General features: G+C 41.2%; 1 protein-coding gene across 6 annotated transcripts in view; it reads left to right on the top strand.

Moving 5' to 3' along the window:
* Positions 1-15,707, top strand: part of katnip (katanin interacting protein) — a 67,226-nt gene that overhangs the window by 49,051 nt on the left and 2,468 nt on the right. For 5 of the 6 annotated variants that reach the window (XM_078417743.1, XM_078417744.1, XM_078417741.1 and 2 more), the window contains 5 exons: positions 1,587-1,697; positions 3,434-3,573; positions 5,017-5,118; positions 6,883-7,043; positions 14,563-14,648. In XM_078417743.1, the coding sequence (XP_078273869.1) occupies positions 1,587-1,697; positions 3,434-3,573; positions 5,017-5,118; positions 6,883-7,043; positions 14,563-14,648 (600 nt within the window). The remainder of the gene's footprint in view (positions 1-1,586; positions 1,698-3,433; positions 3,574-5,016; positions 5,119-6,882; positions 7,044-14,562; positions 14,649-15,707) is intronic. The other variant, XM_078417742.1, reaches the window with a different exon arrangement.

The following is a 15,707-nucleotide window of genomic DNA, read 5'->3' as shown; positions in this document are numbered from 1 at the left end:
GGTTACATTAATCTATCATTAATGACCTGTTGCTGCAGTGATCAATAATCAATTTGGGTAACAAATGGGCCTGAAAGCTCCTTCAGCTTCATTGCTTCAATTTATTTCTAATTCTATTTAAATTAATTAAAATTCAATCGGTGGTTTTAGTCTCAGTACATGAAACCTACGACTGTTTGATTCCACTGGCTGGCATATTCTGCTGCAACGATTAAACACATTTTCAATTAAACATTGTTTAACTTCCCAAGGACGTGTGGGTTTGTAGGTTTATTGCCCTCAGTGTACAGGGAATGTATGCGAAAGTGAGATAATAAAGAACTAGTGTGGACAGGTGATCAAAGGTCGGCATGGATTCAGTGGGCTGAAGGGTCCTTTTCCATGCTCTAGCTCTAAAATTAAAGCTGTTGTCACCTTGAAACTCCATCGGTTGTGTGCTAGCTGTACTTTGGAGCTCAATTCGATTGTGCTACTTTAAGAAAGTTTCTGATTCAAGCATTAGAATTGTGAATTTGAACGCCAATATTCAATGCACCACTGCCTTTAAAAACATGCTGCAATGTTAGGTGTGTACAGGGAGAAGTTGAATGCACTAGGCCCTGAAGCTTAGCAGATCAGATTCATCCTGAAACCAGATGAGGAGTGCAATTTCATTATTTGCCCATTGTGCCTCTTCAGCTGTAAAATACATTCAGCATTGTCCTTGCGTGGTTGTGCAAATATTATGACCAATCCTTTGTGATCTACTTCCACTTCCTAGATAATGCAATGGTGTTCAATATTTTAATATCGGCTAATAAGATATTCAATTAATTTAGTTTAGAGATACAGCGCAGAAACAGGCCCTTCAGCCCACCGACCAGCGATCCCCGCACACTAACACCATCCAACACATACTCGAGACAATTTTACAATTTTACCGAAGCCAATTAACCTACAAATCTCTATGTCTTTGGAGTGTGGGAGAAGGGCGGCACGGTAGCGCAGCGGTAGAGTTGCTGCTTTACAGCGAATGCAGCGCCGGAAACTCAGGTTCGATCCTGACTACGGGTGCTGCACTGTAAGGAGTTTGTACGTTCTCCCCGTGACCTGCGTGGGTTTTCTCCGAGATCTTCGGTTTCCTCCCACACTCCAAAGACGTACAGGTATGTAGGTTAATTGGCTGGGTAAATGTAAAAATTGTCCCTAGTGGGTGTAGGATAGTGTTAATGTGCGGGGATCGCTGGGCGGCACGGACTTGGTGGGCCGAAAAGGCCTGTTTCCGGCTGTATATATATGATATGATATGATAAAACAGGAGCACCTGGAGAAAACCCACGCAGGTCACGGGGAGAACCTACAAACTCCATACAGACAGCACCTATAGTCCGAATCGAACCCAGGTCTCTGGCGCTGCAAGGTAGCAACTTTACCGCTGCGCCACCGTGCCGCCCAAATTTAGCTTTAGAATTAGTTTTCTTTAAATGTGAAGATGCGTTATGGAAGATGATGTTGGCAATTACAGTTGAGATACTTCTGGTAATGCCAGCAGAAATTTAGTTTCTAAATTTGTACTGAGTTATTTTCCTTGATCCGGATTCTTCCAGTTATTTTCCAGCTGCAGTTGCTGACCACGTGGGGAGATCCATATTACATTGGTTTAAATGGACTGGAACTCTATGATGAAAACGGTGAAAAAATCCTACTGACGGAGAATAGTATCTTTTGCCATTATACAGTGAACAGTTTAAATGAAAGTGGCACTCGCATGAGCTGCATCTTAAAAATGCCAAGCCCGCTGTTTATTTCTGAATATCCACCTGCTCTTGGAGTCTTGCAGTGGAGCCCTGGACACAGAGCTCTGCTGGGGCACTGATTCCTAACCAACCCACAAGATCCCCCAGCAATTGTCAAAATGGGGCAAGGCAGGTTATCCTGCACCACTTAATCTTTTCCCCTCTCCCACTTTCCACCTTCTCTCGGAACTTCAGTTTTCTTCTTTCCTCCTCCCCCATTTCAATGTACTTTATAACTTTTATCTGTTTTTTTTCCCCCAGCTCTAATGAGAAGTTATCAATCTGAAATGCGAACTCTGTGTCTCTTTTCACAGTTGTCACCTGACCTGATTATTTCCAACACTTTGTTTTTCACATTTCCGGCATTCACTGTCATTTGATTTGGACGACATGGAATAGAAAATGTGCTGACCGGGTAATATTAGCTGTATGTCAGTCATTTCCTTTACTGTTAATGCAAAACAAAGATAAACTGTAGCCCTAATGGGAAAATCCACTTGGTAATCTATCAGTGTATTATCAACTGGTAAATTAATGTTTGATTCTGACTATAATTGTTTTTAAATTGTGCAACAGGGTAGCCCAATGCAGGGAAAATGATTTCTTCCACACTTGTTGATCCTTCATACCATTCAGGATGATAAAAATAAAACAAAGAACAGTTCTGAAATGATGTCAGGTTTGAAGGTTCAAAATGTTTTTGTGCTGCCTTACATTGCTAAAGTGATTTTCTCCTGGTAATAACTAATTATTTGTTAATAAACCTAAATAAAAGTATCTGATTTTATACATATTGTCTTGTGGCAAAATTGTACTTGTTTGATCTGTTAGAAGAACTGGGTGGGACTTAAGCATTTCCTACACATTTTCAGCAAATGAGGAGATGATTACTTCATACAGAAACCAACCTTTGTACCACTGAGGTGCTACAACCACTCCTTCTGCGTGTAGGAATTTAAAGTACAAAGGATGAATTACTTTGCATAGGTTATTGATAAATAAGAGAACATTTTCATGAGGAGTAACTCATTAACAAGAGTTTTGTGAGCCTGATTAACTCTTATTGTAGATATAGTTGTTATTTTTCCACCTATCTTTTGCATTATTATAACATTTTGTGCTTCAAACGTGTGTTTTTAAAAAAACTTTTGTTGAGTTCACAGAGTGTTGTGAATATCATTTTAAAATAAAAATATGGAGACATTGTGTTTAGCCCATGTACATAATGATCGACTAGTGTAGATTAGACTAGATTGTTGGCATCATATCACTCATGGAGCACTTATTCACGTTTTGATATTTTTGAGATCCTTCCCCCAAAATATTAATGCATTTTAAAAGAAAAGGGAAAGAATGGCTTGTATTCACATTGTGGATTTTGCAACCTTGACATGTCCAAAGGTGCCTTATATTTTCTTTTGAACAGTAGTCACTGTTGTAATATGACCAATATATTAAATGTGTTTGCTTATCAACATTCCCAAAACATGGTATTGGCGCTTTTAAAGATGGCATTGTCCTCGTTCAAATTTAAACAATCCACATCAAAGCCATCTAGTGCAATCTAACATACCTATTGGTATTTATTCTGTTATTACTGATTCATATATACTGGTCAAGTGAATTTGTTTTTTGAATCCTTAATGAGTTATTTTCAGACATTGCTGCTTTTCCAGACAGCGTGAATGTTTTGGAGAATGTTTCTGGAGATCTCCGAACCCCAGACAAATTAGTTGATGGAGTAAATGATACAAGTGATGGCAGACACATGTGGCTGGCCCCAATTCTTCCAAATCTGGTAAGGAACAAAGTCGTAGTCAGATTAGTTTATATCTAAGATGCACTTTGCTATTAAGTCTGTTGCAAATTGCTGTTGTATAATCTCAGTGGCAAAATGACCTGAAACGTATTGTCAAAAGAGAAATCAACAACCTTCTCATGATTAATAGACAGACAAAATGCTGGAGTAATTCAGTGGGACAGGCGGCATCTCTGGAGAGAAGGAATGGGTGACATTTCAGGTCGAGACCCTTCTTCCGGTCTGAAGAAGGGTCTTGCATTTGTGTCTATCTTCGGTGTAAACCAACATCTCCAGTTCCTTATACAACCTTCCCATGATTTATGTGTAAATATCACTGCCACACCAGTCCAGGGGTACGTACAGTAAAGCACACAAATGCACAAGTCGATTTCACTGCTGGCTTGATAAAATCATGCACCTGGTTGATTCGTTTAACATCAATATGCATTGAACTTCATGATTTTGCAACATAGAAGTTAAAAAGAACATTTTGTGCATCTGAGGAGTATAAACAATACAATATAATGGACGTTTTTCACTGTATCCCTGGAGCACCTGTTCAGCCTACGCTGCCTCAGTAGAGCAGGCAAAATAATAAAAGATCCATCCCACCCCGGCCACCGTCTGTTTGTTCATCTGCCCTCTGGTCGACATTTCAGGTCGATCAAATCCCGAACAAACAGACTTAAGAACAGTTTTTACCCCAGGGCCATACGAGAACTGAACACTACCTTCTGCACTAGGCAACACTGTTAAAACTTTTGTACTTAATATAATTGTATTTATTTGTTTTTGCATTTATTGCATATATGTTTTTACGCACCGTCAGGATTGGCTATTTTTTTAATTTCGTTGTACTCGTTGCAATGACAATAAATAAATATTATTATTATTATCTCAGTACATGTGACAACGATAAACAATAATAATACCAGAAGCGGTTTTGCTTTTGTAAAGACGCAAGTTGCCACAGATGCTTTGAGCCTCTCCTGGTAGCCATGTTTCCCAGCTGCTACTGTAAATGGTCATCGACTTGTCTTTCGACATCATTGTGTCCTTAACTCAACCACATCAACCCTTAGCTGACTGTACCTTTGAAAGGTTTGTACAAGAAACCTTTAATTGTCTGTCGTGCTGCAGAATGTGGTCAGTTCAGCTTCTCAGTCTAAGAGTCTAATGGGGGTGTTTTTTGTGGGGGAGGGGGGTTAACCCGTTCTTGGAGAAGGCATCTGGATAGTTTGGAGAGAAATCATCTGAGACTTGGGTAATGAAATATGGATAGAGAATGCTGCAGTCAACTTTATGAATAACTGACAAATAACTTATAAGTACCTCTAAAGTATGGTTTCCTGATCACCCTAATAAAAATAAGTGACATTGCTAAATTTCAAAATGTTATAAGATAATATGATGTATTATTAGTTGCTCTTTCTGTTACAGGTGAATCAGATCTACATAATCTTTGATTGCCCCATGGTTATATCAATGATAAAGCTCTGGAATTATTCAAAAACCCCTCAAAGAGGAGTAAAAGAATTTGGGGTAGGTTATGTAAATCTGAACCAACTTTGAAGAAATAATGTACGATTTGCAGGAAAAATATTTTCCCTTAAAGCATACAAATATAAAAACAGGAAAACAGATCCTTCCACGGGTGACAGCAAGAATTAAAGATAGTGTTTAAATCCAAGGAAGACATTTGTACAGAAGGTCAAGTGGCAGGAAGGTCTGATGATTGAGAGCATTTTAGACCTCAGCAAAGAAAGTCCAAGAAATTGATAAATTTAACATGGAATGCAAGAATAAACTGGCACAAAATACAAAAGCAAGTTGTAACAGCTGATATAACTATGCAACCTGGGGGTAAAAAAACTAGTGAGAGTGAATGAACAAAACAGATATAAAAAAGGTTTTTTAAATGGTGAGAAATAAAGTGGTTCAAAGGGACATGTTCATACTCCTGTCTCTTGAGTTCTTCATCGTGAGCATGAAGAGACATTTAACCACATCATTTTGAGAATGTGTGGATAATTGGCCATCTTCACTGCAAGCATTTACCAGAGTTTTAAATGGGTCATTGTTGCCATTGGAATTGGAAAATCTGGGCCAAGAATATAGGTCTGCGTTCACTATGTTTAAAATAGACAAAAAATATGATTTTAATTAATCAAGCTTGGTAATTAACGGGAACATCTTCGTGGCCTAGATTTTCCTGAGAAATGGCAGTAATACCTTAGCAGCAAGAACTTCAGGATTGCTTACCAACACACACGTCTCAAACTTCCCGATGGGTGTTCGCTGGGGTTTTGCTGCCTGACCTGCTGCTGGATGTAAGGAATGCAACAACAGAATGCAGACGGTGCAATTCTCCAGCTCTCATGTTGGGGACTCTGCTCCCTGTAGCTGTGCAGGTTGAAGCTGGTTATTGGAAAGGACAGATGACCTTGGTTATTGGAAAGGACAGAAACGTCAATGAGGGGGCCCCGAGTGCCAGGTTGTGGACATTTTCTGAGTCAATTGCGTTTCTTAACTATGTTCAGATTTTTTGAGTCTTCGGTAATATTTTAAAAAAATGTTTTATAAACTGATCAGCGTTTAATTTTCTTTGTTACTGTTTGATGGTGACACTCAGAAGCTGTAAATGTTGACAGTTTTTACAGCAGACAAAGTGGGGGTAGGGTACAAATTAACTTCCAGTATATTTTCAGTGATTTTATGGGCAGTGTTTGTCATGGATGAGATTTGCAACTGCAAGTCAATGAAGTTCACGATGGTTTAGTTTAGTTTAGAGATTCAGTGCAGAAACAGGCCCTTCGGCCCACCAAGTCTGCACAGACCAGTGATCCCCGCACATTAACACTATCTCTCACACACACACACGGGACAATTTATACTTATAGAAAGCCAATTAACCTACATACCTTTATGTCTTTGGAATGTGGGAGGAAACCAAAGATTTCGGAGAATACCCACGCGGTCACGGGGAGAACGTACAAACTCCGTACAGACAGCACGAGTAGTCGGGATTGAACCCAGCCAGTTCTCTGGCGCTGAAAGGCATCAACTCTACCGCTGTACCCTTTCTGTAAGGAGGTTACTGATGAATCTGTATAGGGTCAGTGCTGGCCTTACAGGCAGGCAGCTGGCTGCTATCCAGAAATTCAATGTTGCTCCTTTATCCAAGTGCACAGATGCATGTGGGAACGGAGAACTTTATTAACGTAAACAGCATTACTGTGATCTAATAAGTACAACATTTTGTGCTGTTATAATGTCCCATTTACAGGCTATTTTATTCTGTTGTAGCTGCTTGTTGATGATTTATTAGTCTACAATGGAATCCTGGATATTGTGAGTCAAGTGGCCTGTGGTATCCTCCCGACATGTGACCCTGTTATTCCTTACCACACCATTCTTTTCACTCGTGACGAGAAGATTGCACATAAGGAGAGAAACACAATCATCAGGTAAATTGATCTCTTCTGGAGAACATCTAATCTCCCTAGTTTGCATACCTGTGCCTGTAATTTGCCTGCATTGGGATGATTCTGCAACCTTGCATTCCTCAGCCCAGGGCGCATGAAACTGGGAAGGGGTATGACAGTGTGGCCTCAATTCATCATCCCACCTTCCAGTTAAATCAAAGTCACTTCTGAGACTGAAGGTTTGGTCTGGTCTGAACCACTTCTGGTCTGAAGAAGGGTCTCGACCCGAAACGGGTCTGAAGAAGGGCCTCAACCTGAAACGTCACCTATTCCTTCTCTCCAGAGATACTGCCTGTCCCACTGAGTTGCTCCAGCATTTTGTATCACTTCTGAGACTTGAATGGCCCCAATCTATCTGTGTGAAAGTTAAATGAATGGACAGGCGTTTTGGATTATTATTAGAGTGTAAAGTGGGTTCTACCCTACATTTGGCCGATACTTGTCTCGAAGAGTGATCCGAAAGTCTATGTAAATGGACTAAAAGAAAGAATGTCTGTGCTTAAGCTGACAGATGTACAGTTAACTTGATTCCTTTAGACTTTAGAGATAGAGCACAGAAACTGGCCCTTTGGCTCACTGAGTCCGCGCCGACCAGCGATCACCCCGTGCACTAGCATTGTCGTATACACTAGAGACAATTTACTATTTTACCGAAGTCAATTAACCTACAAACCTGCACGTCTTTGGAATGTGGGAAGAAACCAGAGCACCCAGAGAAAACCCATGCAGTCACAGGGAGAATGTACAAACTCCGAAAAAACCACACCAATAGTCAGGATCAAACTCGGGTCTCTGGTGCTGTAAGGCAGCAACTCTACCACTGTGCCGCCCCCCAATCCTGACCTCTTCAATCTTGGGGTTTGTTCGGTTTCTATAGACACGCTGAGGTTTGTTTTACAACAGCATGCATTTGTGAATACTATTTAAAACTAAATGTGAAAAAGCACATTTATGTGTTGCTGGATTACAGCATTAGGGCAAATGACTTTGTGTTGATAGGTAGTGGACGAAGGAGAATTTGACTGGCTCCCTCCATTATAATCAGCTTGGTATGGGCTTAATAGAGGTCAATAAATTTATCGGGTGTCTTGCTCCCAAGCTCTATTCATTTTTAGCAGCAGTTCCAGCTAAAGTCGGTTAATCTGAGATGTGTCACTGCAAGTGTTATAAACACTGACAATGTACAAGAGCCTTTTGTAACCTGAGAACATCCCAATTCCATGCAGTCAATATTAAACTGTAGTCACTCTTGCAAACGAAAGGAAATGCTGGAGCAGCTTTTCACCAAAAAGTTTTCCAATAAGATCAATGATTTATTTATGTTTGCTGAATGGCAAATACTGGCCAAGGCACCAGGAGAATATTCTTGGTCTTCAAAAAGATTAGTTTAGTTTACAGATACAGCATGGAAACAGGCCCTTCGGCCCACCCTGTCCACGCTGACCATCGATCACCCGTTCACACTAGTTCTATGTTATCCCACTTTCACATCCACTCCCTGTACACGAGGGGCAATTTTCCAGAGGCCATTTTAACTTACAAGCCCGCACGCCTTTGGGATGTGGGAGGGAAACGGAGCACCTTGATGAAGCACACTCGCAGGGAGAACGTGCAAACTCCACACAGACAACAGCCGAGACCAGGATTAAACCCGGGTTTCTGGCGCTGTGAGGCAGCAGCTCTACCAGCTACACCACTGTGCTACCCTATTCCATTTGACCCTTTATGTCTGTGTGAAAGAACAGGCATCCATTAAGAATTTCATCCGAAAGATGTGAATGTGAACGAGTGAATTATAATTGCTGATGCTAGGATTGTGAGCAAAACACAAGGTGCTGAAGTAATGCAGCAGGTCAGGCACCTTCTGTGGAGGGAATGGTTAGCCAATGTTTCAGGTCGGGACTTCAGACTTGTTCTTCAGAATCTGAGGAAGGGTCCCAACCTGACACATCGTCTATTCATTCCCTGCAGAGATGCTGCCTGACCCGCTGAGTTACTCCAGCGCTTTGTGTTTTGCTAATGTTTTTTTGATACTGGTCGAAAGATTAGTTTTGGCCAGTAGATTAAGAAAACCCCTTTACTATTCAAATAATATGAAGTCTTTTATTATCTACTCAAAGGAGCAGACAGTCCCTGGTCAACACCTCATCTGTTAGACAATTTTTCCAACCTTTCTAGACTTTCTAAACCACAATTTGGTCACAAAATTAGGATTTGAACTCACAGGCATCTGATTCAGAGGCACAATGTGCCTGATATTCTCGAGATGACATCGACATTCTCACCGGGAAGATGTTTATTCATTAAATGACTGGGAGAAGACCATTATGCTCAGCAGTTGTTAATATTGGAATGAACAGCTACTTGAAATGAGAGCAGCTGGAGTAATGTAAGACAGCGCCAGCAGTTTTGCTACAGTTTCCATGCAAAGTCTGAGCTGACATGACAACAATGTGAGCCAGTTATTGATTAGCGTCCACTGTTAAAGGAGGATGACATATCTATCATGGTGGCAGTAGTCTAGAGCAGTAGGCGACACAAGGTGGAGAATAGCTGCTGCAATACACCCACAACAACTGTCCATCGTAATTACATTGCTCATTTTGCCTTTCCATGCATTGGTGGCAAACTGAGAAGTAAATGGATTTGCAAAAATCAATTGCAGTACTACTACTGGAAATTACGGTTTGGAGCCATTCAATTCTCTCCACCCACTGGGCAATCGTAGAGCAGGTCATGGTGGAGCCAAGGCACGGCCACCACATAAATGTGGCCACTCATTTTTTTAAGTGGTGTGTATTGGTGCTCACTACTCCACAAAACATCACTGTCAGAGAGTCGTACAGTGCAGAAACAGGCCATTCGACCCAACTCATCCATGCCAGCCAAGGTGCCCCATCGAAGCCAGTCCCATTTGCCCACATTATCCTATATGCCTCTAAACCTTTCCTATCCATGTACCTGTCCAAGGGTCTTTTAAATACTGAGATAGCACGTTCTATATACCTACTACCCTCTGAGTGAAAAAGTTGCCCCTCCGGTTCCTATTAAATCTTGCCTCTCATCTTAAACCTACATCTTCTGGTCCTTGATTCATTTATCATGGGTAAAAGACTCTGCAATCATCCCATCTATTCCTCTCATGATCTTATACACCTGTATTAGATCATACCTGAGCCTCCTGCACTCCAAGGAATAAAGTCCTAGCCAGCCCGACCTTTCCCTATAACTCAGGCCCTCAGTCCTGGCAACATCCTCTATGTGATCTACTGCCTGTTCCTGTTGAGCACTCCATCCCAACCCTTTCATTCCCTAAATCCGTCTACTAGCTCTTACAAGTTTTAGCCGTGTGGAGCAGTCTTGTCAATTAGTGCTTCCGACTTGTTATTCAGGATTCCTGAATTAGGTTGGAACTCCACCTAAATTTGCCTTGCAGTTAAACTCTGTGGGATGATCAGTGGATTCAAGGTTTCCTGACCTTGTAACAGCACGTCCACACTACAGTGACGGCTGAATCATGATTAGTGAGATTAAAATAGAACAAGAAAAATGTCCAGCAGTGTAGCCTGCCAAATTTATTCTTCAGTCCCTCTTTGTCTTGTTACTTTAAAAGTAAATCACACGTATATATAGTTACAACCTTTCAGGGTGAGGTTGTATTGAGGCAATGTACTGCAGCTCCCCTGTGAGTACTGTAGACAATTGGGCTCACATGCATGCCATATTTTCCTTTGACAACTACATTCCGTGCATACCACCTGTAAACCAGATATACATTCAGTCCCAAAGCATCTACAAATGTAGACCTAGTGAAACACTAGAGGGGCTCTTATTTCTGGAGGGGGCATGTGGTCTGGGATGGAACCAGTAGTTCTGGCAAGGGCAGAGGGATCAAAGGTGCTTTTGTTGATTGATTGAACGATTGATTCTTTACTATTGCGTGAGACATGTCACAGCTAAATTCTTTCTTTTGCACACCATAGGCAGGCTATGCAGTCACCACGTAGTGGGCGCTGACAAAGTTAGATTCATTATAGTCCCCAATGGTCCCACTTCATTCTCGGCGCCCCACCCCCACACGCTGGGTCCCTCGTTGTCTTGGAAGTCAAATAGTAATTGACTGGAGGGCAGCATTTGCAGTGCCAATCTGGAGGTTGAACTGGAAACAGCAGTTTTGTGAAAATGGGATCCAAAGGTCAGGACCAGGGTCTCTTAAAATCAAAATTGTGCTGCTATAGAAAGAAGTAAATATTTCTAAACATGAGGATTGAAGACAGCACAGTTTTGCAGCTGGTAGAGCTGCTGCCTCACAGCGCCAGAAACGCGGGTCAATCCTGACCTTGGGACTTCTGTGTGGTTTGTACATTCTCCCAGTGACCGCGTGGGTTTTCTTCGGGTGCATTGGTTTCCTCCCACACCCCAAAGATGTGCAGGTTTGTCGGTTAATTAGCCTCTGTAAATTGGCCCGGGTATGTAAAGTGTGGATGCAAAAGTGGGATCACACAGAACACAGTGTGAATGGGTGACCAATGGTCAGCGTGGACTCGGTGGTCCAAAAGACTTGTTTCCATGCTGTTTCATTCAATCAATCATTCCAAAGGACTTTGACTCGAGGGTCCAGTTTCATTGAGTATTCATGAACAACAGTGCAGATTTCTTGAAATATCTTCTGAGTTTCAGTTCACAAAAATGAAATGATGAAAACTAAGTTTTGATCTTTTGATTATATTTGGGAGGTGGACATCAATGGCAAGTCCAGCATTGATTGCCCATCACTCAGTGCCGTTGAGAAGGTGATAGTGAGCCATCCCCTTGAACTACTGCAGCTGTTGTGAAATTACTTCCTCGGTGCTATTGTGTAGGGAATTCCAGTTTTGAGACCAGTGACAGTGAAGGAGCAGTAATCTATCTGTAAAACTGCTGTGTGACGATGTGCTTTCAACGGGAAAGCTGTTGTGTCTTGCAATATAGCTAGAAAACACTCCTGTGAGCTCGCTGTGAAGGGAATGTGTTGGGCCATGACCTTGTTTTACTTTGTTTGGTTTCCTTTTATTGAAAATCCTAATTCTCGTTTAATATGAACAGATATGAAGTGGTCTTCATCTTCAAAGAAAATTTCATTGGCATATTTCCACATCCTGAAATAGTTTGTCTTCATAAGGAACAATATGCCCTTATGCTTAAGTGGATGGTGGATTATTCTATTAATGTTTGATTGACTTTAAGAACAATTTAGGGAAAATTTTGAAAATTAGTCTTGTAGGTGATGGGGCAAAAGCTGAAATAGAGAACTTTTACTTTTTAGCTGAAAGTAAAAGGTGGATTGGGGGGGGGGGGGGGGTGGAGAAGTGGGGTCGGTTTTGGTAGTTACATAAAATTGAAGGATTCAATTTTCATAATGTTGGGTTATAAGCTACCCAAGCAGAATATGAGGTGCTGTTCCTCCATTTTGCATGTGGCCTCACTCTGGCAATGGTGGAAGCCCAAAGTAGAAAGGTCAGTGTGGGAATGGGACGAGGAGACATTTATTTTGTCATGGAGAACGCAGAGACACACTAGGGCTCCAGTGACACTCCTGATAGGAGGCCATTAGTGCGGTCTCTGCAAGGTGTAATACCTATATGGGTACGATCAGTCCATGCATTCGGTGAAAGCCTCTAAAGCAGGCAAATCTACCTGGCCTGGTCTACCTGCACCCAAAGGCTGAAAGGGAAAGTGATGTTGTTTGGCTTGAATGTGAAGCTTGAACGATCACCAACATACAACAGTGAGCAGCAAGCTTTTATGTTGAAGAGGTCAGCACAACAATTAAGGATAGGCCTGAGTCTAGGAAGCTAAGCTCACGGAGGTCAGGTCCACATTCAAAAGCAGCCTCAGCACACACAGACTGCAGCTAGAGTTGCATGACACAGATCTCATAGAAAACAATATGTTATCCGAGATGGTCCTTTCAGTCACATAGTTTCGAGGAAAATGAGGTAAGCAAAACCTTGTTGTTCTGTAAGTAAAATAACAGTTGTTTTTCAGCATGGTGAGGTGTAAATCACATTAGAGATGAATTTGGTGTGCAGCATCATTATTAGTATCATTTGGAAAAACCTTCAGAAGTAAGGTGTTAGGTAGGGCAAGTGAAACTCCTACCAAAATATTCAGAGCTGAGAAATGGCACTAAGGTACCCCATAAATGTGCACAATTTTGCTCTGTTCTGGGTTAAGCTGATTCTTTTCAACTGCACAATACTCTTCTCCTTGGGGAATTGTAAAATAATTTCTAGGCCTGTGATATTACGTGTCGGAAGGAACAATGGGAAGTGTAATTGATGCGTATCATTGGCTTGGCCAGGGGACTGGATGCAATGGTTAGGTACTCGGTTCACTTTATCATGTCCATTTGTTGAAAAGGAATGCTCACCAAAACAGGCAAATCTGACCGCATAAAGGTGGCTTATTTATACTTTACTGTATAAATCACCATTGTGCAGACAGATGAATGTCTTTATGCTTTTAACCTACATGATGTTCTGGAGATCAGATATTGAAGAAATAAATTCCTCCCCACTTGTGCACATCTGCATTTGCAAGTGGCCCATCCATGCCCTTGGTATTTCTTGCCAATTCTATAAGGCTTGGATGGAGTGGATATGGAGAGGATGTTTCCACTAGTGGGGGAGTCTAGGACTGGAGGTAATAGCCTTTCTTTTAGGAAGATGAGGAGGAATTTCTTTAGTCAGAGGGTGGTGAATCTGTGGAATTCTTTGTCGCAGAAGGGTGTGGAGGCAAAGTCAGTGGATATATTTAAGGCCGAGATAACTAGATTCTTGATTAGTATGTGTGTCAGGTTATGGGGAGAAGGCAGGAGAATGGGGTTAGGAGGGATAGATAGATCAACCCTGATTGAATTGCGGAGTAAACTTGATGGGCCGAATGGCCTAATTCTATTCCTATTACTTATGATCACTTGTTGGATTTTCATTGAATACTCATAGAAAGAGTCTGAATGATTCCTCATTTCGTGTTTAAAGGGGCCATCCATTTAATCCCAGTACTCTTTCCTTTTCCCCCAATTGCCCTGAGAATCTTTCAATTTTGCTGCTGAATCTGTTTCTATCCTTTCCAAGTATTAGGTTTGGGAACATAAGTCAGAAACAGATATTTGCAAAATATTCACCATCAACAGTGTAATAGTGACCTGGCCATGGATTGAATCAATGCCCCGTTTTATCCAAGACATCAATTGTGCCCTGGTGATAGAATTTCCTACATAGGTGCTCACTTTTCTTAAGCCTATTATTATATTTATTTTAAAGAGATAAGTAGACATTGCATTTGATATTGTAGTCCGTACCGGACAAGGAAAATGATTTTGGAAAGAATTGACCCTGAACCTTTATAACAATAAGTTGGTGACACAAATTAGAGTTCATGAAGAGGGCAAGATAAAAGCAATATATCGTATTAAGCCGTGAGTAGGTTCCTTATTATTTTGCTTCATTTTGTTCAGCAATCAAGTGGAAGATCAGGACGTGAAAATGACCAATGAGCACCAAATTATTCAGCGATCCAAGAAGAAGCAGACTGCTGACCCAGGTTAGATTGTCATTATCCTTTTGTTATATTCCCTAATTGAAACATTAAGAAGTATATAACCAAGAGTAGAAAATATAAAGAACCACGCTTAAATTGGGCTTGAGCGTCTGGGAATACTGGAGCTTAAATGCATTTGATAAGATATCACACAATGACTGGTGGATAAAAATGAGGGCTGGAGCAGGTTGGTAGTATGGATGGACACTTATTCAAAGAATACGAAAGGTAGCATGAGAAACCGCTTAAACAGGTATCTGAGAGACAGACAGAGCATGCGTTTATTAAACAGGAAAACAAATGGTATTTTCATCTCCATCACAAAGGAGATGGAGTACAAAGAAACCTTGTTTCACTTCTACGGGACTTTATTGACACCACACCTGCAATATTCTCTCAAAGTCTGAATCTTTATAACACAGTCTGAAGAAGGGTCTCGACCCGAAACATCACCCATTTTTTCTCTCCAGAGATGCTGCCTGTCCCGTTGAGTCACTCCAGCTTTTTGTGTGTATCTTTGGTTTAAACATGCATCTGCAGTTCCTTCCAACACAATATTCCCTTAACGTTTGGTCTACCACCGAAAGATGGATAGACTTGCTCGGCAATCAATGTGGCTTTGACTGATTAGATTGATTCCTGGAATTTGTATGCTATAATCTGAAGATTGACGAAAATCAAACTATATCCATTGCCAATTTTTATTGGTGATCTCGAAACATTGTTGATCTTGAGAGGGATTGACAAAGTGCATAATGGCAAGGAGTGATTCAAGCTATGGAATCTAGAACCATAAGAGGTTTGGGGTTACAATAGGAAGAAATTTCTCCTTGAGAGGGTAGTACATCTCAGGAATTCCCTGTCCTCATGGGCTGTGGATGATTGGTGGTTAAATGCTTATTTGGGATTGAAATATCGGCAATATCATTCAAAACTTGCTTGCCTGTATCATAATATGCCAAGGCCTTTACCTATAACCCCTCTGCTCGTTGACCTCCATTGCTTCCACCTAAGCTGCACATTGGTTAACATTCTCTTCCCTGTTTTTAAATCCCTCCATGG

This window comes from Rhinoraja longicauda, chromosome 21 (genome assembly GCF_053455715.1).
Source record: "Rhinoraja longicauda isolate Sanriku21f chromosome 21, sRhiLon1.1, whole genome shotgun sequence".
Classification (NCBI taxonomy): Eukaryota; Metazoa; Chordata; class Chondrichthyes; order Rajiformes; family Arhynchobatidae; genus Rhinoraja; species Rhinoraja longicauda.
Note: the sequence above shows the minus strand (reverse complement) of the source record. Positions and strands in the feature narration are given on the sequence as shown.